General features: G+C 36.9%; 3 protein-coding genes across 4 annotated transcripts; 2 read left to right on the forward strand and 1 right to left on the reverse strand.

Moving 5' to 3' along the window:
* Nucleotides 1-2,468: 2,468 nt before the first annotated feature.
* zgc:154093 (CRIB and BORG_CEP domain-containing protein) lies at nt 2,469-6,000 on the forward strand. The gene is made up of 2 exons (XM_026282313.1): nt 2,469-2,733; nt 4,229-6,000. The coding sequence occupies exon 2, from the start codon at nt 4,444-4,446 to the stop codon at nt 5,278-5,280; it is 837 nt and encodes a 278-aa protein (XP_026138098.1). The 5' UTR covers nt 2,469-2,733; nt 4,229-4,443; the 3' UTR covers nt 5,281-6,000.
* Nucleotides 6,001-6,519: 519 nt separating this feature from the next.
* On the forward strand, nt 6,520-13,521 carry ercc2 (excision repair cross-complementation group 2). The gene is made up of 23 exons (XM_026282314.1): nt 6,520-6,676; nt 6,807-6,906; nt 7,373-7,450; nt 7,539-7,601; nt 7,737-7,850; nt 7,945-8,061; nt 8,843-8,959; nt 9,045-9,168; nt 9,250-9,346; nt 9,426-9,559; nt 9,948-10,116; nt 10,224-10,342; nt 10,659-10,728; nt 10,834-10,903; nt 11,117-11,218; nt 11,526-11,589; nt 11,681-11,802; nt 11,884-11,976; nt 12,095-12,167; nt 12,587-12,657; nt 12,764-12,907; nt 12,971-13,114; nt 13,343-13,521. The coding sequence occupies exons 1-23, from the start codon at nt 6,672-6,674 to the stop codon at nt 13,433-13,435; spliced, it is 2,283 nt and encodes a 760-aa protein (XP_026138099.1). The 5' UTR covers nt 6,520-6,671; the 3' UTR covers nt 13,436-13,521.
* A 142-nt stretch (nt 13,522-13,663) lies between these two features.
* Nucleotides 13,664-25,967, reverse strand: klc3 (kinesin light chain 3). Of its 2 annotated transcripts, XM_026282322.1 has the most exons (14): nt 25,686-25,967; nt 23,937-23,969; nt 22,732-22,959; nt 22,416-22,646; nt 20,680-20,755; nt 20,152-20,377; nt 19,972-20,059; nt 19,724-19,825; nt 16,794-16,967; nt 16,602-16,701; nt 16,437-16,486; nt 16,225-16,355; nt 16,070-16,136; nt 13,664-15,543 (listed from the first exon to the last, which is right to left on the reverse strand). In XM_026282322.1, the coding sequence occupies exons 3-14, from the start codon at nt 22,939-22,941 to the stop codon at nt 15,457-15,459; spliced, it is 1,542 nt and encodes a 513-aa protein (XP_026138107.1). In that variant the 5' UTR covers nt 22,942-22,959; nt 23,937-23,969; nt 25,686-25,967; the 3' UTR covers nt 13,664-15,456. The 2 variants fall into 2 exon arrangements, with proteins under 2 accessions (XP_026138107.1, XP_026138105.1); XM_026282320.1 differs by lacking the exon at nt 23,937-23,969.
* Nucleotides 25,968-26,324: the final 357 nt, after the last annotated feature.

A 26,324-nucleotide genomic window follows, 5' to 3' on the forward strand; every position in this document is an offset into this window, starting at 1 on the left:
CAAGTCTGCTCTCGTTAAATTGCTCTAGTAAATCACACCGATTTTGTGACATGTCTGAACTGAAGTAAGCTATTTCCAACTGGGCTAAAGATTAATATATAAATATTTTATTCATCACTCTTCGTTCTATTTCAGTCCTTTGTATTGTTTTCTTATCTTATATAGCAATCACTGCCCACACTGGCAGAATTTGTCCTTGTGAGAAACAGACTAAATAGACCATGAATGAAAACATAGTGTGACTAAACTAGTGTAAAACTGTCTAAATGCTGTCCAGTTATGATTATGGCATGCAGGCTTTAACAACATCATTCCAACTTTTGAGCTCCAGTCACTTTAATCTGTCTGTACAGTGATAATACACTTTATTAAGCTCAGTGATCTTACACAATGTTATGCTATTTATTCAATAGATAGATGAGGGCTAAAAAAAAAATAAGACATCCAATAAGAATGTCCAATATATGTCACACATCAGTAGATTGTCTGAGTCCATAGTGATTTCATGGTGGAATTACAGCTCTTTTTCCATTTCAGCTTAGTGTGTCATCCTCCCAGAATGCCTTCTGACAGGCCTGTGCTCTGAACACTGTGAAAACACTCCAGAGCACTAATGCAAACCACATGTCATATCCCAAAATTCCCAGAATTCCCGCTAGTAAGGTCACTTAGCTAGTCAATTGTCCTGCAAAATTGGTCTCTGGTTTAGCAGTCCCCCATTTACTGCCCATTCATACAATATACACAGTAACATCTTTGATGGATTGACGACTTGACAGGGCTTCTCAGAGGGGGGTGCTGGTTGACCCGAGGGGTCATTCTGGCCCTTTGCGTCAGAGCTGACCAGAAAGTGAACCCTCCAATGCTAAGCCACTGATTAATTCAACCAGAACAGACAATGGATCTTCCAAGAAATGAAATGTGGAGGAGGATGGTCTTGATCCTCACATGGTTTCTGCAGTAATCTGTGACCTTATTGAAGACTCCCCAGTTGCACAAAATGGCACAGAAGTTTTATGCCAATATAGTTTTGTCTGTCAGTGGAGTAAGGGGAATTTCTAAGTCACTGAATCATAGTCTAAAGATCTTTTTCACACAGATAATGAGACATTATGGAATAGTATTCAGTCAGCTGGGTCATCACTATGATACATCAAGTGAAATCATGTTGAAATTTACCGGAAAAAGCTCAAAAGCTTAATCCAAAACACTGAATACTGGGAATACAAACCTAAAAAATGGGTTAGACTGCGGTGCGTTGAGTGTGTGTTAAAGTTATAAATGTCAGGTCTGTGAATGTTGGAAGTCTGAATAATAATTCCAGAGGTAGTCGTTGATTTTAACATTAACTAGAGCTTAAACCCACAGAGCCATAAAACAGAGACCTGTTTTACAGGATGGTTGGAAAGGGCCTTGTATGCATATTTGTAGTCTGAGATCAACTTGGCTTATAGTCTTATAGTGAGTGTCAAACAAATGTTTCTAATTTGGAGAAAATTAATTTAATAAAAGTAGGTTCTCTTTGCTGTTTTCAACATCTTTATATGTGCTCGCGTCAGCATTTTTATCTTTAAGTGTACTGATGATCTGGCACAGAGACACATCACATCACATTCATTCGTTTCTTTAGAAAGATGATATTATGATAAACCATTTTTTTTATTTTTCAAAACATGAAATAATACATTTAACTTAAAACCAATTATAACAACAATGTAACATTTTTGCTAATTATTTTAACTTAAAATAAGTCTTTGACAAACATTTAATGCTTACAAAATATATGTCTTATATGTTAGACTACTTATTAAAAATTATGGTATTTACCAGTAAATGCATATTACAACATTGTTTCTGTGCTTATGAAGCATGATTTCCTTTGTTTTTAGACTATTATTGAGACAGATCTACGACAGGGTAGGGCTTGTCTATCCCATGAGTCAATGCAGCATCAGCATGGGAAAAAACATTGTCATACTTTCTATGCTGAGTGGCCTGAAGGTAGAGGAAAAGCTCATCACTAAATGAAAATTCTGTTATCATTTAGTCATTGGCATATAATTTCAAAATTTATCCAACTCTGGTTTTTCCAAAGAACACCAAGGGAGAAATTAATCAGAATGTTATAATGGATATGGATGGGGACTGGGCTGTCAAGCTTAAAAGAGGACAACAAACCACTATAAAAACATAAGGAACAGAATTTGTTGACTTAAACTTGGTCACCACAGGCTACTTTCATTCATGAAAAAGAGTTGACATTATATTTTTAAATAATGTGTTTGTTTGTTTGTTTGTGTATGTGTGCGTGTATGTTAAACAGATGACAAAAAGCCATAAGAGTTTTAAAGATATATTTTAATAGATTTAAAGTGTTTTTTGAACTGTCCCTTTAATTACAAAGAAATAACTGATGGAGGAAGCGAGCACAAACGGAGCATAATGTCAAGTGCGCACTTTAACACTTAAAACAGATAGACGCCGTAGCCTACTGTGTGTGTGTGTGTGTGTGTGTGTGTTCGCGCGCGCAGACTCAGTTTAGGCGTCCTCCTGCCTTCCTCCTGCCAAAGATTTGCTCATTCACGAGCATCGTCCCTGCCCTTCTGCAGCTCTTCACCCTCAGCTTCAGCGCGCTTAAGAGGTTTAGAGCTACCCTAACGAGAACAGCTTATCCACTAACACCCCGGAATAACCTACCAGAACAAACGAGGGATTTCAACGCAGGCATCAAAGGCAAGTACAGATACTTTCACCTGTAGTTTTAAATATTATAAATTAAATCTCAACTTACTAAACTCATCAGTGCTGAGATTTATTTCGTCGTGATGAGCCATAGTGATTAGGCTGCTTGTTGAATCAAATACATTGTCATTTGTTCGATAGAAAAAATAACACTGAAAACTTTACTGCTTGAATTTTTCAGTTTATAGCTTTCATTGTACTTTTTTTTTGGACAACTTTTAATTTAATTTCTGGTGACAGAAACCGACATCAGAACTCTTAAAATGTAAAAGAATGTAAAAGAACAGACATTTTTGCAAGTTAAATGGATATAGCAGAATATTATGACATAATAATAAGAACATTGTTTACAGTATACATACATATAAAACTGTATTGTCCAATGGCTTTTTCATTGCACAAATCAGGGTTTTGGTGTACTGTAAAAACCTTTAATTATTATACTTAATCAAGGTTTTAGTCATCCACAGTGTTCTCTCATTTGGTTATACAGAAAACTATGCAATTTCAAATAAATATAACAAAAAGCAATAATAACCAAGCCTCTCACTTTCGAAACCCCATGGTGGGTGTAGACTAAAGTCTCAGTTATGTTAAAGCAATGACACCATGTGGTTTAGAAGGGAAATCCGGGAATTGGCTGATCTCAAGGACTAACAGTGTTTAACCATTATATAACAGGAGTGTGTTAGTGTAACAAGTCCAAGTGATTTTCTGAAGGTCATGAGGACAGATGTCATATAAGACATGTAAATCACTTCTCTCCATTTACAGAACACAGCTTTTAAACATTCAACATATATTTTTGTATATCTATCTATCTATCTATCTATCTATCTATCTATCTATCTATCTATCTATCGATCTATCTATTTATCTATCTTCTTATGTATAAAGTAAGCTTTCACAGTTGTCCTGTGCTGTAATACTGAGAACATAAGATTTCATTATTCAAAAGAGATAAATGTTTATATATTTCAGGGACACTTGATGTGAATAATGCATCTTTGCTGCATGTTATTCTGTTGTTCAGTGAAGGGAAGGTTTCCAAATGTTGTGCAATCTTCACACTTCATTAAAACGTTGAATACAATAACACACGTCGGTGGGGATGTAATTTAATGGCTAGAGTTCAAAGGAGAACAGAAGTGGGGATTTATAGTCTCGATCTCTACTGCCAATAATGTTCTGGGGCAGTTTCATAATATTGTCATAGAGGCATGCACGCAAATAACATCCTAGCTATTATATCTTTAGAAAATCCAACATGTTGTGGAAAGATTGACATTTCTGAGGGTTTGTAATTTATAGGTAAGTAGCTGCAAAGACTAGAGGAAAAAAAACATCTTATTCTCCTCTCTGGGGGGAAGAAAAACAGAGTTGCTTTCTTCATCGTTGAAATTGCACACTAAACATTTGAGCTTTTCTGCAACCCCACTCTTGAGTTTCACAGGGTGTAAATCTTTCTTCTCTGTTTGTTCCTCAGATCTGCAGTTGTGATGATACATTCCAGGAGCTTCTGAAGAGTTTCAGACATAAAGGACGTCGCTTCTAGCAGCCACCGGGAAATTTAGAAGTGAAATAAAAGAGACAAACCAACCCAAACGTATGAAAGAGTTAATATCAGACTGAGGACTAGGTTCCTCTCCATTTCTGCGAAAAACATCATCAGACGTTAGACACAAAATACTGGGAAACAGAATGCCAGCCAAGACACCCATGTACTTAAAGACATCCACACCAAAGCGAGGCAAGAAACAGAAAATACGGGACGTTCTTTCAGGAGACATGATAAGCCCGCCGCTGGGTGATGTGCGTCACAGTGCCCATGTCGGGCCTGAGGGTGAAGGGGACATGTTTGGTGATGTGGGATTCTTGCAAGGCAAACTCAATATGCTTCCAACCCTCAATCAAACGCCTAGCTCTCGTTCTCACAGCATTGACAAAAGAATGGATGAGATCTGCGATGTGAACAGCAAGAGCCACACTTACCATCGCAGTCATAATTCACAACACAATTCTCTCCTCAAAACCACCATCTCCATGCCGGTGTTCATCGCTCCTGTGCAGCCTCCTCCTAAACCCCCACGACTGCATTTAGACGAGCAGCCGTCCCCTGTTCATAAGCAGCAGAATCACCATCACAGTCCCATGCAGCAGCGCTCCATGTCTGTGTGTGAGGAAGGGATTGGGAAGCGCAGGGATCCCTGTCGTGACCTCACTCTCTCCGCCTCCATTGCAGTCCTACCGCACCTGGTGCCTTCCACGGGCTCCTTATCTGAGGCTTCCTCGGATGACTCCATGTCGGAAGGCTGCGGTCCGCTGGAGCCAAAAAGAGGCTTGAGTCTGGACTCTGATGCAGGGCTTAGTAATGAGGACCTGCGGAGCGAACACTGTGAATCTCCGGCTATCTCTCCCAGCATATCACGCTCTGAGTCTCTTATGGGTTTGGACCTGGACCTGGGACCGTCCATTTTGGAAGATGTTCTTAGGATCATGGACCGTTATAAGAGTGCGGAAGAGAGACATGAGATATAAGGGGACTCTTTTAGATACTGTAATATATACACCCCTGCCATCTTATTATGCCTGTTTCAGAGGACAATGAAAGAATTGGGATTAGCAATAGCTGGCTGTGCCACAGATGCTGCAGAGTTATGGCACATTTTTATCCACATGCAATTAAATCAAACAGGCAATAATCTTTACAGCTTCGACAGACTGATAAATACAATCCATCAATCTATTAATATCCGCAAGGTGATCCAGTCATAGCACAACATTGTTAACTGATAACATAACAAGAGCAGTGTTTATGCTGGGTTTTGGTCATTCTAGGCTAACTGGAGATGTAAAATATTTAAGCACCAACAATTTGTTTATTTTTATATTTGCTATTAATTATTAAGATATGCTTTGCAGGGAAAGGAATTGTGATTTTGGCTATGAAGTAAACTTTTATGGAAAATGTCAGATATTTTGCATTAAGTTCAGAAAGTATCATTTTTAGTCAATGTAGGTCACTATTATCAAGTAATGACCCAAAATGGAGTTTTGATTTACTTCCACTGGAGTAAACATATTATGCAGATATGTAAAATATCAGATCTAGGTGATCTAATATTCTTCTCCCTGCCTATGAGTGCAAAGGAAATCACTTTGTAAAGGTTTATCTTTGATGGGATGTTACATTTCAGTATTTTATAGCATTGTAATATATAAAATAAAATGATCATGTAAATAAAATATGAAAAGACATGCCTCTATTGTTTTAATAATACAATTATTTATTTATTTCTTTCTTTCTTTCTTGTTTTATTTAAAATGGAATGTTTGGAATGGAATATATATATATATATATATATATATATATATATATATATATATATATATATATATATATATATATATATATATATATATATATATATATATATATATATATATATATATATTTACATGTATAGATTTGTATAAATTTGATTAAGGTATTTACTAAAATTAAACTTATTATTATTATTAATATTTAAATGTATTTATTGTTGCTTAAATATCTGATGGTAGTAAAATTACAACTAGTCAGGCAGAATGGCAGATTTTTTTCTTTCTTTTTTTGCGAGAGCTTAGTCCGGACTTCTTTTCTAGTATTTAGGTCTAACCCCGACGGTACTTAATGTACTTCCGCTGCAAAGATGAATTGACATGCGAATCATCCAATAAGATAACAGACTGGGGAGGGTTTTTCAAGCAAACAACCAATCACAGAGCCAAAATACCTTACGCCTATTGACTGCGACAGCTTTTGTGGCTATTAACTCGATAGAAGTCTGTTGTGTAAAATACACATCACAGTTAAAATTAATGCTATATAAATGTTTGAAATTTGACCACCCGAAACACCCCAGTGTTACAAATTACCATTAGCCAACATGAAGTGAGTGAAACTGTCAAATTTCATTATATTGACTAGTAGCAGTGCAAATGTGCAGATTCATTGGCCATTGTCCAAACCGCTGTTTATTAAACAAATGTTTTTTGCTTTAATGCCTCTTTCATCCATTTAGGCTGAATATCGAGGGCTTATTAGTCTACTTTCCGTATGACTACATTTATCCTGAACAATACTCGTACATGCTTGAGCTGAAGAGGACGCTGGACGCAAAGGTGTGTTATAATCCATTTATTAAGTCAGTAACGTCATGTATGTAAGTTAATATGTTAACATCAAGGCCAGTTAATATGACTTCACTCCGTGCCAAAAGTAATGTGCAACACGTAATCTAAAACGGGTTTAAAATGCATTCTCAGTTACTTTATAAAGTACAGCACTATTATTGATTTTGGAATTAAACCAGTGACAATTAGAACGTTGAATGGAATTGAGTGTAAGCATCTCATATGAAAATTAGAACTTACGTTTATTATATGTTGAATAGTTGTTGTTATATTAATTATGTGTATAACTTGTGTGTATGTGTGTGTGGGTTTCTTATTATTATTAATGAGAAGCCTTAGGAAAATTTCCAAATTGGAGGATAATAAAGTTAAATCAATCAATCATGAATGCAGTTTTTGTAGCCTTTTATTAACTGAGAGACAACTATCTCCCCATTTTTATTATCTTGCAAAGGGTCATGGAGTTCTTGAGATGCCTTCAGGAACAGGAAAAACAATTTCTCTTCTTTCCCTCATTGTTGCTTACCAGAAGGTGAGAGATTTCTGAATGACTTGAAACATCACTATAATGAGAGTCTGATAACTGCATATAATGTGATTTATATTTTCATCACTGGCAGGCTTACCCTTTAGAAGTCACCAAGCTTGTCTACTGTTCTCGCACAGTGCCTGAGATAGAGAAGGTATTCATTCAACATTACATCCATGTTTATAACCCATTGCATACTTCATGACTTATTTTTTTATTTCTTTTCAAATATGTGTTTCACCATTTAATCAAATATTTATTTTCTGTAACCTCTCTGCTCTCATGTCAGGTTGTGGAGGAGCTAAGGAAACTAATGGATTATTATGCAAAGCAAACAGGAGTGAAAAATGACTTCCTTGCATTGGCACTTTCTTCCCGGAAAAACCTGTGCATTCATCCTGAGGTAGAAGCTGCTAGATGAGCAGATTTGCGTGTGGGTTCAGTAAATCTCTTTGTGTAGGTGAACTCATGAAGTGAAAGGGAATGTGTGATTACAGGTGAGCTCCCTGCGTTTTGGAAAAGAAGTAGATGGAAAGTGTCACAGTCTGACAGCATCATATATTCGTGCGCAGCATCAAAGTAACCCAAGTCAACCTGTCTGCCAGTTCTTTGAGGTACGAAGCATTTCTCAAGCATTTGCTGTAGCATTTGGCCTTTTTTTCTAATTCTGGCACAATTTGTGTAAGGCCTGAATCCCTGTATGTGTTTTATTCTGAAATATATAATAATATTGTTCATTAGAAGAACATTTTTACAATGTGAAAATAATTGTAAAATATTTACGTTTTAAAATGATTAATATTTATTGTTATTTTATTTTATATATATATATATATATATATATATATATATATATATATATGTGTGTGTGTGTGTGTGTGTGTGTGTGTGTGTGTGTGTATATATATATATATATATATATATATATATATATATATATATATTGTAATTTGCATAGTAAAACCATTAAATAAACATTCAATTTAAATATAAATCTATTTAATGTATATTATTTAACTGATATTAAAATATGTGCTGTCAAATGATTAATTGTGATTGGTCGCATCCATAATTGTTTACATAATATGTGTGTGTACTGTGTATATGTATTATGTATATATAAATACACACAAATGCATGTATATATTTCAGAAAAAATGTTTATATATTAAATATATTTATGTATAATATACATTTTATGAATATAAATATAGACATGTGTATACATGTAAATATTTTCTAAATATATACTTTATGCATGTGTATTTACATATACACAATAAATATACACAGAACATATATATTATGCAAACAAAACCTTTTATTTTGTATGTGATTAATCGTGATTAAATGGTTTGACAGCACTAATTTAAATAATCATTTGTCTGTATGCAGGAATTTGATGCAGTAGGCAGACAGGTGCCCATTCCCCCTGGTATATATAACTTGGATGATCTGAAGGACTTTGGGCGTAGAAAAGGCTGGTGTCCGTACTTCCTGGCGCGTTACGCAGTGAGTACTTGCTAGATTTAATACGCAATTTATTGATTATTGCACACAATTGATTGTTGATGCTTTCATACGTTTCTTCTTTTAGATTCTTCACGCAAACATTGTAGTGTACAGCTACCATTACTTACTTGATCCAAAAATTGCAGACCTGGTCTCGAAAGAGCTTGCAAAGAAATCTGTAGTTGTGTTCGACGAGGCTCACAACATCGGTGAGTAGCTGAGTACTTGTCATGATCACCCATATCATGTGGCCAGATCTTGGATATTTATCCTGATATTGCTCCCTCTAGATAATGTGTGCATTGATTCCATGAGCGTCAACATTACCAGGAGGACTCTCGATCGCTGTCAGACTAATGTGGAAACCCTGCAAAACACCATTAGCAGGTGTGACAAAATACTGCAAGAGAGAATTCATTAGTATTATCTATTACTACATGAGTCATCTGTTTGTATTCTTTTAAAGAATTAAGGAAACAGATGCTGCCAAACTCAGAGAAGAATACAGGAGATTAGTTGAAGGTCTTAAAGAAGCGAATGTCGCCAGAGAAACTGACATCTATCTGTCCAACCCAGTTCTGCCAGATGAAATCCTTCAAGGTCAGTTTTATCATCTCTAACAACCCCTAAAGTATGCGAGTCACACAAAAATGTCTGTCTTTGCATTATATAAACCAAGTGGCATCTGCAAACAAATGTTAGATTTCACAAAGTTTAAACTACGCATTTTGGTGATGGTTTTCAACCAACTCATCCCAAGGACATTTTTAGCTGATGAATGAAGTCATCCTCCCTGTTTGATATCCAGAAATGTCCAGATACTTTTAGTGTTGATTTAAACAATAAAAATACAATGTCTGTTCTAAGGTTTGAAACCTAACAGACTTATTTTGTGATAACTTTGCTTTAAATAGATACATAAAATTTTGGATCATTAAGTGTGGCTTAAGTATCCAGATATATTTGGTATATCTGACTCTCACTACAGAGGCTGTACCTGGCAGCATTCGCACTGCAGAGCACTTTGTGGGCTTTATAAAGCGTTTCCTGGAGTACCTGAAGGCACGATTGCGAATCCATCACGTGGTGCAAGAGAGTGCCCCTCAGTTCCTCAAAGACATCTATGAGAAGGTCTGCATTGACCGTAAACCCCTGAGGTGAGATTTTGAAGTCTGCGGTCCCATAATGGAAGTACTGATGGTCATTATTAAGTAATGAAGCAGCATTTTCACCCAGCCTAAATGTATATTTAATCCACTTCCAGATTTTGTGCAGAGCGGCTGCGCTCATTGCTGAGGACGCTGGAGATCGCAGACATTGCTGACTTCTCAGCCATTACCTTGATCTCACACTTTGCCACACTTGTCAGCACCTACAGCAAAGGTAACAAAGCATCATAAAGCTGTGGTCACATAAAATGTCATTCTGCAAATTTGCACAGGATAATTCCAGCAATTCCAAAAGAGAAATGTATGATTAGGAATTTTGCATGTGAGCTGTTTCCCTAATCAGATTTTGCAATGGGTTCAAGGTGGTAACAAGGATTTGTTATTATTATTTTTTTTTTTGGACCCGTGAAATCTTTCTGAAATTTCAGTCATGTGACCACACCTTAGCACTGCTAATATCTCAAACTCTCCTCAATCTACTAATGATTTCCTGCAAAAGCGAGTTCTTATGTGTGATCGTTCTCTTTTAGGCTTTACCATCATCATTGAGCCCTTTGAAGATAGAACACCAACAATAGCAAATCCTGTTCTTCACTTCAGGTGCTTTAATTCTGCTCATAGTAATAGTTTCTTATGCAGTTTCTATTAAATATCTTTTTAATTTAGTTTATTAGCTGTCACTAATTTTGCATTCTTTCTATACAGTTGCATGGACCCCTCTATTGCCATAAAGCCAGTGTTTGGGCGCTTTCAATCAGTCATTATCACATCAGGGGTAAGAAGTGCTCCTCAATCCATATTCCCCATCTTTCCAGGAATATTAGATTACACACACACACACTGCTCACTAATCTCTTCACTGTAATCCCACTGTAGCACTCATGCCATCTGTGTAAGACACACTCCACAGTTTTTTGTTTGAGAAGCTTCTCTATTTTGAGTTAGCAATGATTTGATTGAGCTCATTTTTGATTCTCTCTCTGAATAGACACTCTCTCCGCTGGACATCTACCCACGTATCCTTGATTTCCACCCAGTCACAATGGCATCCTTCACCATGACACTGGCACGAACCTGTCTGTGCCCTCTTGTGAGTTATGTCTCGCAATGCCACCCTTTGTAGTTAACTATTTGAAGAAGGCAATTATGCGAATATTTACATATTTAATAGAGAGTTTCGAATGAACATATACTGGGCTGACATCTTTTAAAAACACATTAAATCAGTGATTTTCAGTCTTTTAGACTATACGTTATTGTAAACCCCCCCATTTAAGCAAAAATATTTTTTGTATTTCTGCTGCCAAAGCTGCTTAAGGGGAACTGAGTATGTATGTATGTATGTGTGTGTATATTTAACCATTTATTTTAAACTATTATATTTTGCTAACTTTCAGATAGTTGGCAGAGGGAATGATCAAGTAGCGATGACCTCCAAGTTTGAGACCAGAGAAGATTTTGGCGAGTTGTTTTGTGTTTTTGTTTGTATTAATCATTTTATTTCGCTAGTGGAGTTAAAAGATAACCTCTTTATTTAAAATACATCCCATAGCTGTGATCCGAAATTATGGAAACCTCCTGCTGGAAATGTCTGCCATCGTTCCTGATGGGATCGTTGCGTTCTTCACCAGTTACATATACATGGAGAACATTGTGGCTTCATGGTATGAACAGGTATGAAGAGACAACTTGATTCCTTCTCAAATCACTGAAATTGTTGTTATGATATTTATAACTCATTCTCATGCTTTGTAGGGCATCCTTGAGAACATCCAAAGAAACAAGCTCATTTTCATAGAAACCCAGGATGCAGCTGAGACCAGCATGGCCCTGGAGAAGTATCAAGAGGTCAATAAACATTGGGGTTTTAATGCTCCCTAAACCAATTTTCTGTAATCGTGTTGTGTAATGTTGACTTTATTTTAGGTTCCCTATGTTAATCACTTTTATTGTCTTTTACTTTCAGGCCTGTGAGAACGGAAGAGGAGCAATTCTGCTCTCAGTGGCAAGAGGGAAAGTGTCAGAGGGGATTGACTTTGGTTGATACTACTTCTTTAAGTTTTGAGCTTTCTTTGTACAGGTTTTCTGCTGGTCTTAAGACTCAACTCACACTGCCATAATTGAAGGCCTTAGAAAAGTTTTAAATTGGAGTAGAAAGTCGTCATGGCGTTAAATGTTGCATGTAAATTTAAAAAAAAAAAAATTATATATTCCTCTATATTTTTATTCTTTTTTTTTTTACCAGTACAAACACATAAACATTCTTAAATCAAGATAAGTTTACTTGAGGTACAAAAAGAAACAAACTTTGTGTGCCCTTCCATTTATTTCTAAGATTTTCTTAGAAAGTCTTAATATTACTTTTATAAAACCTGCAGAAAATTTGTTATAATTAGAAAATTTCTTTAAAACAATTAAGTGTAAACATTTGTTCATCAGTTTTTCTTTCCGACCCCAGTTCATCATTTTGGCCGTGCCGTTATCATGTTTGGAGTGCCATACGTTTACACCCAAAGTCGAATCCTCAAGGTCTGTAGAGCTTTTTCTCCCTGATCCTGAATACATTTCTCATTTATAAGATTTCCAACATATTCTGTAATGAATAAGAATATCCTGACCTGTTTGCTTGAATTAGGCACGGTTGGAATACCTCAGAGATCAGTTTCAAATCCGTGAAAATGACTTCCTGACGTTTGATGCAATGCGCCACGCAGCTCAGTGTGTGGGAAGAGCCATCCGAGGCAAAACAGACTACGGCCTGATGATCTTTGCAGATAAGGTAAGTAAACCATGAGAAGGTAGCATTCATTTTTTTCTAAGTTAATTCTTGTGTTTCCCTCAGCGTTACGCACGAGCGGATAAGCGAGGAAAGCTGCCCCGCTGGATTCAGGAACACCTTACAGATGGAAGCCTAAATCTGACCATTGATGAGACTGTGCAGTTAGCCAAGCACTTTCTACGACAGATGGCCCAGCCCTTCAGACGGGTAACCACAATAACCTTCCTCAGCCTGTTCAATGATCTCTCTCTCTCTCTCTCTCTCTCTCTCTCTCTCTCTCTCTCTATATATATATATATATATATACACACACACACACACACACACACATAAAAAAAGCAAAAGTGCAATGATACATTTCCAGGGATGAGGTTGTGAGGTGCATGTTTTTATTCATGTTATGTTAAGAGTCTTTGTGTCATGTTTGTGTGGCAGGAGGATCAGTTGGGTCTGTCCCTGCTGACCCTGGAACAGCTGCAGTCTGAAGACATGCTTCAGAAAATTGCTCAGATTGCTCAACAAGCCTAAACTCTCTGGTCTGGGAGATGTGTATATATGTATTCTTTAATATGGTGTTTTCTACAACAAGAAGCCTTAATAAATGCTGTTCTTTAGCCAGTGGTGTTCTTTACTGTTTGAAGAGACACATGCTGTCTCAAAACCAGCTGCAGAGGGCACACAAGCACACTGAATTAAGAGGAAACTACTGGAGGTCACCAGGAGTTGCAAACCAGCTATTGATTGGGCCTTATCAGCCGTCAACCACCAAACTATCTGAAAACACTTTTTACACACGTTGATTTTAACAGAGGTAGAACAATTTTATTTGGTTTATCAGCAACGTTCAGTATGTAAATATACTCCCTAAGCTCACAGAATATGTAACATGATTCAACAATATAGAATGTACAGCTGTTTAGCTCATTTGATGGCTAACCTCTCAGTAACTAAGATTCAAGTTATTTACTGTATATCAGCCTTGTGCCCTGAAACTCTTTGCGTGGAAAATCCTTCTTCATATTGTGTTGAGAAGTGCTTAAACTAAAGCAACAGCACAGTATGCAGAAATGTAAAGTACATGTGCTTGAAACTGACAAATCAAAAGTCCCTTATATTATAGGCACAAATATGTACCACAGTTGGTTGATATTATCTCAGAAATATACAAATTAGTATGTACAACAGCTTGTCTTGGATTCATCTTGGAATGTAACATCATGGATTACCATTCATTAGGAATATTTGAGTTGAGGGCATTTAGAAGCCATTTGAAGATTTAAAGGGATAGTTCACCCAAAAAAGAAAATTCTGTCATTAATTACTCACCCTCATGTTGTTCCAGAAGAGACCTTTATTCATCTTCGAAATGCAAATGTAGATATTTTTGATGAAATCAGAGAGCTTTCTGACCCTGCAAGAATTGCTGAATAAAGTCGTTTTGTTTTTTCTGTGGACGAAAAGTATTCTCAAAGCTTCATAACATTGCGGTTGAACCACTGATGTCAGAATGACTAATTTAAATGGGTTGTATGATGCTGCTATAATGAACATTATTTGGTGTAATGAAATGTGTTTATGCAGTTTAAGGTAAAAAAAAAAAAAATACATATTTGTATATTTCATATACATATTTCACTTCTATGCCCAAATTCTGAAACAATTTTTACAAAGCTCATCGATCTAAAAAGCGAGGTGTGCTCTGATTGGCCAGCTAACCAGTGCGTTGTGATTGGATGAATACCTCAAGAATGTTACGCCCCTTGTCATACTGTGATGCCCTATCTGGCCGGAGCGACGAGACATAAACATAAAAGCCATTACAAACGTGATATAAACATGATTTCTAGTCAGGTCTTGCTGAGGTGCGTAATTAATGACAGAATTAAAAATTTTGAGTGAACTATTCCTTAAGTGCAAATTATTAAATTCCAATACTATAATTGTTTTGCATGGTAGTGTGAGGACATGGAATGGGTCAATATTCTAAGTAAACAGTGGTAAGGTGCAGTCACATTAGTAAAATTTGGGAAAAATTAAGCAGGGCCTAGGCTTACAAAATAGAGACTTTCACAACAAAGGCTTTCAGTTGGTCAGTGTAGCAAATTTGTGTGAATAAACTGAATAGTGAAACCTAAGTACACAAAAGTCCTGAGTGCACTGATTCCTATTGAAATAACTAGATTTTGCCTGCAAAATTCTGCTGAGCAATAAAATGAGATCGCACTTTCATTAAAAGAACTGCACCTTGCCTAAGACTGCGGTAATGGTCTTATCTTTGAAGTCTAATAAATGATACATATCTGTGACATTTTATATAAAAACAGGCATTTAAAAGAAAATTGTAGACGGAACAGATTTTACAGTGTAAAATGTTTTTTTTGTAAAGCCAAAGTGTGCTCTCCTTTTCCAGAAGCCCCTTGACAGACTGCTTTGAAGTGTGTGCATTCATTGTCACATACTGTTCCTCGTCAAATATGATCTTTGCAGTCATTAAAGACCAGCCAGATGTGAGGCTGACATCTCCTGATGTCATATGACATGTCTGAAAGTTAGCTGTCACCGCTCAGAGACGCACGGCGTGCTAAACTCTGCGTGCTTGAACTCAGACCCCGTGCATCTGTCAGCCTATTGGGATTCTGAAAAGACAAAACAGACTTCGATTATCCAATAAACATTCTCAATCACCATCTGTTATTCCTGATTACTGTAAGAAATTATTTTTAAAAGAAAATACTTTTATTCAGCAATTATACATTAAATTGATGATATAAAGATCAAAAGAACAGCATTTATTTGATATAGTAATCTTTTGTTTTATCATTTACATTATAAATGTCTTTACTGTAACTTTTGATCAAAGAATCCTGAAAAAATATATCAGTCTCCACCAGAAATATATAGCAGCACAACTGTTTTCAATTACAAAAAATCAGCATATTAGAATGATATCTGAAGGATCATGTGACACTGAAGACTGGAGTAATGATGCTGAAAATTAAGCTTTGCCATCACAGGAATAAATTACATTTTAAAATAGAAAACATTTTACAATATTACATTTAATTGTATCAAAATAAATGATCAAATACTTGCTCAAATAAATGCAGTCTTAGTGAATATAAGATATTTGAGCAAATTTGAAAGCAAAGACTCAACGCTTACCATAGCAGCCTCTTGACTTTCTTTGAGACCCACATTAAGCACATTTAGAGAATTGGCTCTTTTCATCCTGTTTAAAAATAAATGAGTAGTTAAAAATATGGCTCTCTTCTACATAAAAAGTGACGACAGCTGAACAAGAAGCAGTATATCATTACCCAGCAGCTCGAGGGGCTGTTTCCTGTGTTCCAACTCCTTTCAGTTTCCGAACAAGCTTCTCACTGCTTCGTCTTATAGATTCCCGGAGCTTGGTGAACGACCCACTGCGCTTCAGACTTCCCAGACCATCCTACACACACACACAAATGAAAACGTACATTAAATAGCTATTTCTCCTAATAGAACATGCATATTTGGACTGAAAACATACCTGTCTAGAGCTTCCCTCCTCTGCGTGTATCCAAACCGGCCGGCCGTCCCCTATATACAGTATACATATGTGAAAATATTAATTTACCATTGGGCAAGTATGCTTATCAGGTTAAACTACGGTGTATAAAAATTCCTCTGAAGGCAGAAGTTAAATTGATTTTACCCTCCACTGAGCCAAATTCCATTTCATGAGCACGAGTCAGAATCTCTTTATAAAGAGCCTCAGCTTGCCTGTATTTGCCCTGCTTGAGATAACAGGAGGCCTGAAGGGCAAATGAATGGTATATTATATAACATGCATAATATTTATTAAAAAACACTAGCATTTGACAAGATACTTGTTTCCTATCCTAACCAGGTTGTTCTTGGTCTTGGCTACGTTGGCATCGTCTGGACCCAGCTGGCTCTGGTAAATGTGCAGCGCACGTTCATAGTACTGCTCCACCTCCTGGTATTTGCCCTGGTTCTGGCATAGGAGGGCCAAGTTATTCAGCTGCTTAGCTACATCAGGGTGATCAGTCCCAAGCACCTGTCAACAGACAAAGATAGGCAAGATATTTAAATCTAGACCAATGGTTCTCAACCTTTTTGACTCCAAGGCCTCAACAATATTTACAGCCTCCATGACTTTTCCATTCAGTGCCGTTTCTAGGCACTGGCGAGCTAGACAGGCGAGCTAGGGTGCCACCAGCCACAGCAGAGCGCTGTTAATTGCTTCCTGATTGTTGCGTGCAAAGTTTGTATTTGGAGCGCTCATCAATGACATTAGATCAATGGGCTCTGCCAGTGCTTTGGCAAGACAAGGCTTTTTTTTTGCCATGCAATAAAGCTAAGATCAAAGGCCAATTTAAAAATATTGTACAGTTAATAAAGTGCACAAAATCAGTATTTTGTATAGGCAGTATTTGTGGCAGTTGATAAATCTTGTTGAATTTTTTTTTTCAAAAGGTGTGCATTTTTGCGGCAATGCATTGTTAAAGGATCAGTCTGTCATGTAATATTCCCGTATAAACTTTAACAGCCAATTAAAAAATATTGGTATAGGAAAATTCACTAATTCATAAGATCAATAGATGCTTTATTAAACTGCTTTGTCGAGTTTAATGCATCCTTACGGAGGAGTCGAAATGCTGAATCATTTAAATCACTTCTAATAGTACTTAATGGGAACAGCGTCATTCACATAGAGGGCAGAGTGTCACATTATTAAAAGTGGAAGTTCACGCGTTAATGAGTAGCAAAGGATTAAGTAGCTGCATTGTTTACTTTTATGCCACTGATCAGGCTTTTATATGTTGTTTGGGGTAACAAAGGGATTTATAGGGTTGACTGAAATAGTAATGCAATAACTGACACTTTAAATCAACGTTTCAAGCAACAACAACAAAACAATTGAAACTACAAACAACAGATAAAAACAAAAAGTAGCCATTAATAATATCTAAACATGTATCCAAATCCAAATGTAATAAAATGTATTTATGTGTGATTTATGTGTAAATTATGTTCAATGTTTTAGATACTAGGGATTGTTACAAAGGGCTATACAGGCATCTAGTGGCAACACAATGATATTACAGCTAATAAATTGTGTGCAAAATTATTTATCGTAAACAGTCAATTTACAAATAATGTAAAAAAGGTCAATCTCCACAAATTAGTGTTGTTAAAGGATTATTAGGAACACTTATGCAATTCTCATTAATGCAATTATCTAATCAACCAATCACATGGCAGTTGCTTCAATGTATTTAGGGGTGTGGTCCTGGTCAAAACAATCTCCTGAACTCCAAACTGAATGTCAGAATGGGAAAGAAAGGTGATTTAAGCAATTGTGAGTATTTCACAATCTGCTCAGTTACTGGGATTTTCACGTACAACCATTTCTAGGGTTTACAAAGAATGGTGTAAAAAGGGAAAAACATCAGTATGCGGCAGTCCTGTGGGCAAAAATACCTTGTAGATGCTAGAGATCAGAGGAGAATGGGCCAACTGATTCAAGCTGATAGAAGAGCAACTTTGACTGAAATAACCACTCGTTACAACCGAGGTATGCAGCAAATCATTTGTGAAGCCACAACATGCACAACTTTGAGACGGATGGGCTACAACAGCAGAAGACCCCACCGGGTACCACTCATCTCCACTACAAATAGGAAAAAGAGGCTACAATTTGCACGAGCTCACCAAAGCTAGACAGTTGAAAACTGGAAAAATGTTGCCTGGTCTGATGAGTCTCGATTTCTGTTGAGACATTCAGATGGTAGAGTCAGAATTTGGCGTAAACAGAATGAGAACATGGATCCATCATGCCTTGTTACCACTGTGGTGGTGTGGTGGTAGTGGTGTAATGGTGTGGGGGATGTTTTCTTGGCACACTTTAGGCCCCTTTGTGCCAATTGGGCATCGTTTAAATGCCACGGCCTACCTGAGCATTGTGTCTGACCATGTCCATCCCTTTATGACCATCATGTACCCATCCTCTGATGGCTACTTCCAGCAGGATAATGCACCATGACCCAAAGCTCGAATCATTTCAAATTGGTTTCTTGAACATGACAATGAGTTCACTGTACTAAAATGGCCCCCCACAGTCACCAGATCTCAACCCAATAGAGCATCTTTGGGATGTGGTGGAACGGGAGCTTCATGCCCTGGATGTGCATCCCACAAATCTCCATCTACTGCAAGATGCGATCCTGTCAATATGGGCCTACATTTCTAAAGAATGCTTTCAGCACCTTGTTGAATCAATGCCACATAAAATTAAGGCGGTTCTGAAGGCGAAAGGGGGTCAAACACAGTATTAGTATGGTGTTCCTAATAATCCTTTAGGTGAGTGTGTGTGTAATATATATATATATATATATATATATATATATATATATATATATATATATATGCTAATTGGCTAGAAACAGACGTTTCCAGTTACATTTATGCATTTAGCAGACGCTTTTATCCAAAGCAACTTACAGTGCATTCAGGGTATACATTTTTTTTTTTACCAGTATGTGTGTTCTCTGGGAATCGAACCCACAACTTTTTGCTCTACAAACCCAATACTTTACCGAGGAGAATAGCATTTATTTGAAATAGATTTTTTTACATATGTAATGTAAAAGCCTTTGATCAATTTAACGCATCCTTACTAAATGAAATTATTTTCTTAAAAAAAAAACAACAACAACTTTTGAACAGTAGTGTACAGGTAAGTTGATCTGATCTGACAGTTGTTATAGAAAGGACAGGTGGGAAAACCATTCACTCTTTTCATGTCAGTACCTTTTCTCTGATCTCCAGAGCTCTTTTACACAGCGGCTCTGCCTCTTTATACTTCCCTCTTTTTCCATACAACACAGCCAGATTATTTAGAGTAGCTGCCACCTACAAACACAAACATGAATAAGAAAGGGACCTGATGTATTTAGATGGCATATGTGACTATTGACTTTTCAGTGAAATAAAAAAAGGAAACAAAAGAGCAAAGCAAACTACAACAGTAACACATCCCATCTTCAAACAGTACATACCGCTGGATGGTCCATGCCTAGTGTCTTCTCACGGATAGCCAACGCATCATTCAGGAGATTGGCCGCTTCCTTGTATTTGTTTTGATCCCTGTAAAGCGTAATATTAATGGATTTAATAAAATTATAATGCAATACAGATTACTAATTATATTTACACTTAAGGTTAAATGAATGTGTGACCTGTACACTAAAGCCAGGATATTGAGCATGGTAGCAACATCCGGATGGCTGTGGCCTGAGGATTTCTCCAGGTCCTCCAGAGCTTGCTTGCAGAGCGGCACGGCCACCTCATAGCGGCCCTGAGAGGCGTACTGGATCACCAGGTTGTGGAGAGTTCGGAGTCGGGCAGGGATCTCATATCCTCCCTGCTGGGCAGCAGCGGCAGCACTACTGTGTGGCTGAGACACTGCAAACACAAGAGAAGAGCTGAGACACATGCATACACGCTCCGATAGAATGAGCTGTCTGTGGTGGTCATGTGTTCAAACCAATCTTGTCGCATTTCTCAATTCCCTGACCTCAATAAAACTTATCAAGATAATCTTTTAAGAAGTTAAAATTCTAGTTTTGGTTCTAGTAAATACTAACTGTGGTTGAAACTTAACACGGTCCTAAAGCAAACCCTTGCTTGCTCTTACAGCTGACATGGCAAAAACTCAGTAAATAAACGTGTAAGGGAACAGCTGTGGTCTGTGAGGAGTGTCGTACTGTGTGATTGCTCCTCTTCTTCAGAAGGAAAGAGATCATCAAGGGACCCCTTCCCTGAAGCAGAATCTTTATCCTCCTGTAAGAAACAAACAGCATGAGCATGTCATGAGTTTACCAGTGGTGTCCAGTCATACAGCTTGATTAATCTAATAAATCATGGCTAATTTAATATATAAATACTCCTAGATATTGTTAATTAAAATAAAGCTTGAAATCAAGCATCTTTGGCATAATTACTGTAGAAATACGGAAATATATTTATTTATATTGTGGCCAGTGGGGGGCCTTCAAGTCAAAAAGGTGGGTGTTTTTTTAATTATTATTATATAATAAATGAAAGAAGAAAACATAATAGAAAAAGAATAGAGCAAGTTAGTGTTAGAAGCTTAGTTTTCTTTTGTTAATTATATAATAAATAAAAAGAAACCAAATAGACATAATACTAAAATATTAGAAAAGCTAGTGCTTTTTTTTTAAGAAAACAAATGGTAAATGAATAGATCGCAAGTTTTTTTAAGAATAGAATTAGAATACAGAGTGCTAAAGTTAGAGGGTCAAAAGAAATTGTGATTGTCCTATTTGCACAAAAAATATATATTTAAAATGATTTATCAGAAATAACTGCATTAAAAAATAATATGAGCAAAAAATAACCTGACCAACGCAAAGCAAGGGCGAAAAAGCAAGCAAAACCTTTACAACATTTTTATGGACTTCAAAAAGGCGTTCGACAGAGTATGGCATGCAGCACTATGAGACACCATGAAGCAGTACAACATCAATGCCAACCTGAAAATGATAAAAAACCTTACTTCAACAGCAACATAGGCAACTGGTTCAGAACCACAGCTGGAGTAAGACAAGGGTGCTTGCTCTCCCCTACACTCTTCAACATCTTTATAGAAAGAATCATGGCTGATGCACTGGAAGACCATGAGGCGGCAGGACAATCAAAAACTTATGTTTTACCAAAGACAGAGAAGGGTCTGGCAGGGAAGGAAGAAGAGCTGGCTAACTTGGTGGAGCACCTTGACAAGATGGTCATCAAGATCAATGCAGAAAAGACTAAACTGATGACTAACAACCACTGAAATCAAGATTGGCGGTCACGGGTGCAGGGTCCAAACCTGAGATACTTGCCAGGATCAGCCCTGATATAATTAAAGACCATCTGGATCAGACTGATGCGCTCCCTAGTCATGTCCATATTTATATATGCCTGTGAGACTTGGACACTTACAGCTGAACTGGAAAAGAAAGTACAGAACATGGAGGTCAAGATGCTTCAGAAAACTCATCTGCATTTCCTACAGAGATCACATCTTTCACGAAGAAGTACGTGACAAAATTTGGCGGGCCATTGTGCCATATGATGACCTCCTGACAGTGGTGAAAAAACAGGAGCTGAAGTGGTATGGCCATTTAATCAGATTTAAGTGAAGACAGTCCTGCAGGGGCACAGTACCAGGAGGGAGGAAGAGAGGCAGGCAGAGAAAGAGATGGCAAAACAAGCCCTTGAGAAAAGTTGAGAAGAGCGAGGAATAGATGGAGCTGGTTGCCAGAGCATCTGTGGCGCCCCCAATGGTTATCCAGACTAAGGGGTGATTTAACTTGCCATTTTCTTATTTAAAACAAACAAACAAAAACCCATATCCACAAAGCTAGTCTAGTACAAACATTTAGCCTATAAACCTGAATGTATTAACTATATGAATGTTTTCAAGATGAACCCTTACCATAGGCGACTCTTCATGATCGTACTTGCGGATGCTGCTCATGAACTGCAGATGTCTGTTCTGCTCCTCTAAAGTAACCACTTCCTGTTCCCGCTCCTGTAGCTGTTGCTGGGCCCGGGCCAGCTCGTCCCTCAGCCACTGGTTCTCCTGGCACAACCTCCGCACCTGAGCACGCAACTTCTGCTTTTCTGCTTCCAAAGAGCCCAGGTGTGCTGACAGCGCCATCATCACCTGGATGAGTGGGAAAAGACAGCTAAGGTGAATGGAAAGGCTCTTAATGAGACAGAAAGTGAATGAAGTTGACTGCACTGCTCACTTGCGCCTCTCCTAGGCCCAGTTCAATCCTCTCAAGAGACTCTAAAATGATGTTGGTCTTCTCCTGCTCCAGGCTAGTGCTCTCGCTGGGCGTCTGGCCCTGAAGTGTTTCCTGCAGGCTGTCCAGCAGCGTGCGGTTCTCTCCACGCAGAGCCTCCAGCCCTGCAATCACCTGCTGGGTGCTGCATAAGATTTCCTCCCCTGACAACATGTCTCAGACACTCGGACCCTAGGGAGGAAAATACACATTTGGTATTAACATGCATTTAGTGTGCAAACTGACCAGGACTCTAGGGAATTTTTGACATATAGTAGCATGTATGAGTGCATTATAACAAATCACACGTTTTATGGGTTACTATATTGAGTATCTGTTTTGATGATGCAAATGATTATTTAAAGTGAAAAACTGACATATAGTTCACGACGAAAGGGTATTTTTGAGCATGCATACAATAAACTGATCAAAAGTGAGAATGCGGTTCTTTTGAACTTCCTATTTTGAAGTATCATGAAACAATGTATCACATATTTCACAAATATATAAAGCTACACAACAATGTTTTAAACATTGATAATAATAAGAAATGTTTCTTGAGCACCAAATCAACATTTTAAAATGATTTCTGAAGGATCCTGTGACGTCGAAGACTACTGGCATCACAGGAATAAATTACTTTTTAAATTATATTCAAATGAAAAACAATCATTTTAAATTGAATGATATCTCACAATATTACTGTTTATTTAAAAAGAAACAAGAAAAAAAGCAAGCTAATATTCAAATATCTAAAGGTAATTAACATCAGAATGTAAATATAAAATTGTATACACTGCTATAATAGTCTGGATTTAAGCAGATATATTAAATAGAAAGTGGTTTGTGTGCTTGATGTCTTTTTTTCAAACAGTAGTGTATATGGTGGGTGTATTTTATATGTTTTTAAAATGCTATGTGCAGCATACAACAGTCTCAGCATTCAAAAAATACTTGCAGAGCAAGTTCTTCTAGACTTTGGCTACATAAACCTACACGGTCATTGTTGTTAATGTGGGTGGCATAATAAATGCACAGTGCCAAGAAACATCATAAGTGATATTTCAAGAAGAATATTGTCAGGAAAATGTATAGACAAACTCCACACAAACAGGAAAGGGTTACAGGTAAAATTATATCACACGCAATTTAGAATATAAGAAACTAACCTTAATTCAAACTAAAAGCAAGATCTCCTTTGGCTGCAATGAAAGAAAATTCTTTATAATAAAGAAGGGATATGTGTTTTTAAGGAAGCACCATAGAATACAACACAGAAAACAACAATTATACACTGGCAAAATAAGTATTGGTAATTGGGTAGCACTTTATTTTACAGTCCTGTTCCTCATGTACATACTATGTACTTATTAAAGTAATTACAATAACTATGTAATAACTATGTACTAACCCTGAACCTACTCCTAAACCTAACCCTACCCAATGTAGATACCTTGTATTACCAGAACTTTCATAGATAAATACACTGTAAGTACACTATAAGTAGATGTGAGTACATGTACTGTAAAATAAAGTGCAACCGGTAATGTGTCTGCCACGACATAATCCATAAATTTGTACGGAAATGTAGTTAACTATAAAACAGTGCAGTGAAAAACACCTGTAAAAAATAAAAACAGAAATTTACTTCATATTAATACAGTACATTGCGTCATATTTTAGATAAGAGCACAGACTCAGAAGCTAGAAGCTTGCCTGCCACCCGAACCCTTGAAAACAAGCAGAAGGGTTGCTAGGTAAGAATCGGTTTACAGGTAGGAACAGAGATCTCTCTGGGGAGGTGAAGGACTGAGCTAATGTTTACACCAGAGCGATGAGGTCATCAACACGGATCTATGGGTTTAAGCTTCATTAATTGAGAAAATAACAAAACAATGATATACATGCATTAGATACCAGTTTGGCATACTTAAAGGGTGGAGTGGACCAACGGCTAACTTGCATGTTTTTTTTTTTACTTGTAGCAAATTTTTTTTTTTTTTCATTTTGGCTGTAGCTGTTGAAAAGCATTTCAGTTCTGATCTGTATAAATTTAAACTGAATACCCTGCATAATGAATCCAGTTCAACATCTTAAAGATTCACCATACAAGTGTCATGTGTTCATATGACTAGTGTGCTATATTCCAAATCTTCTCATTCAAAATTTCAGTGAATAGGTCTGTTTGTTACAAAAGTTATTGTATGGCTTTAGAAGACTTTGGAGTACAGAACTGCAGGAGTCACATTCTGTTTGGACAGTTGTCAATCATTATTTACTGTCAGCATATTGACAAGAATGGCACCTAAAATCCACAAACTTTGATTGAAGAAAGAAGGTTGTACACATTTGGAGGTTTGGGTTGACATGAGAGTGAGTAAATAATGACAAAGATGTCATCTTTTTCATCTGTCAGTTGAATAGTAAGTATTAATTCTCTCCTGATGCTGAATGTTCTATTTCCAGACACGTGTTGTGTAAACAGACAAGTGTTTTAATTACAGATATATATTTACAGATAAATATAGGATAAGACGTAAATATATAGAAGAGCTATATGCCGAAAAAGTATTTTTAGATATCACTAAAATAAACAAACCGGTTTGAATAAAATATACATTGCGACGATTAAGCTGGACAACCTAAAATGAATGAATATCTCCTATAATAAACAAACAATGACACTTTATCATGGGTAACATTAGACCTCTTTAAAAGTGATTTAGTGACGAGAATAGTTAAACGTGTCGACCAGATTAAAAGATGTCACGAAGTCTAATTCAGGAGAAACAAACCGTGACAACAAACGAGAGTGTAATAGTCTATTAAACCGCATTGTAAAGTTTTATATTCTCCCAGGTCATATAAAGAGTATGTTAGCTAGTGAGTGTCAACAGCTAATATTTATTTAACGTTACCTGGAGTAACTTGGACAAGTGGCCACGACGCGTCCCAACTTACAGCCAGAAAACTCCGACTAAAACAATCCAAATCACATCTTTATTTGCTTGATGTGGTCTCGATTAATGGATGTAACAGCCAGCAGAGCCTCGGTGGCGGTCATTCATTCACCTGTTGTTGAATTAGCAGCGCTTACCTGATCCGTCCGTTCATTGACCGCGACTGCGCGAGCACAGGCCCCCTATCTGCCGCAGCTCAGAACTGCGCCTGAAGGAGCAGAGCCACATCTTTCGCACCTCAACTCCTTAATTAAAATGCAGTTTATTCTTAATAAATTAAATTGGCTCAAATTTAGAAAAAAGTAGGCCTAATCGTCTAATGCATCTCCTTAAATAGACTGTAAACGGTTTGAGAAAGCATAGCATGTAATTTTACCGTAAAATACTCACATTTTTTGTAAGTAAAAACTCAGAATTACAATATAATTTAAGCTGAAAAACAGGAAAATTACAGAATTATATTTTAACGAGATAGTTAATATTGTTATCAGTAATGTAGCCTACATTATTTCGTTGATTATTTTAGTATCATGTGTTTTTTTCCGACCAGGTTTTATGGACATCTTAGAATGAACATGAACTCTTTATTTGCATTTC

The sequence above is a fragment of the Carassius auratus genome, chromosome 15 (genome assembly GCF_003368295.1).
Source record: "Carassius auratus strain Wakin chromosome 15, ASM336829v1, whole genome shotgun sequence".
NCBI classification, from domain to species: domain Eukaryota; kingdom Metazoa; phylum Chordata; class Actinopteri; order Cypriniformes; family Cyprinidae; genus Carassius; species Carassius auratus.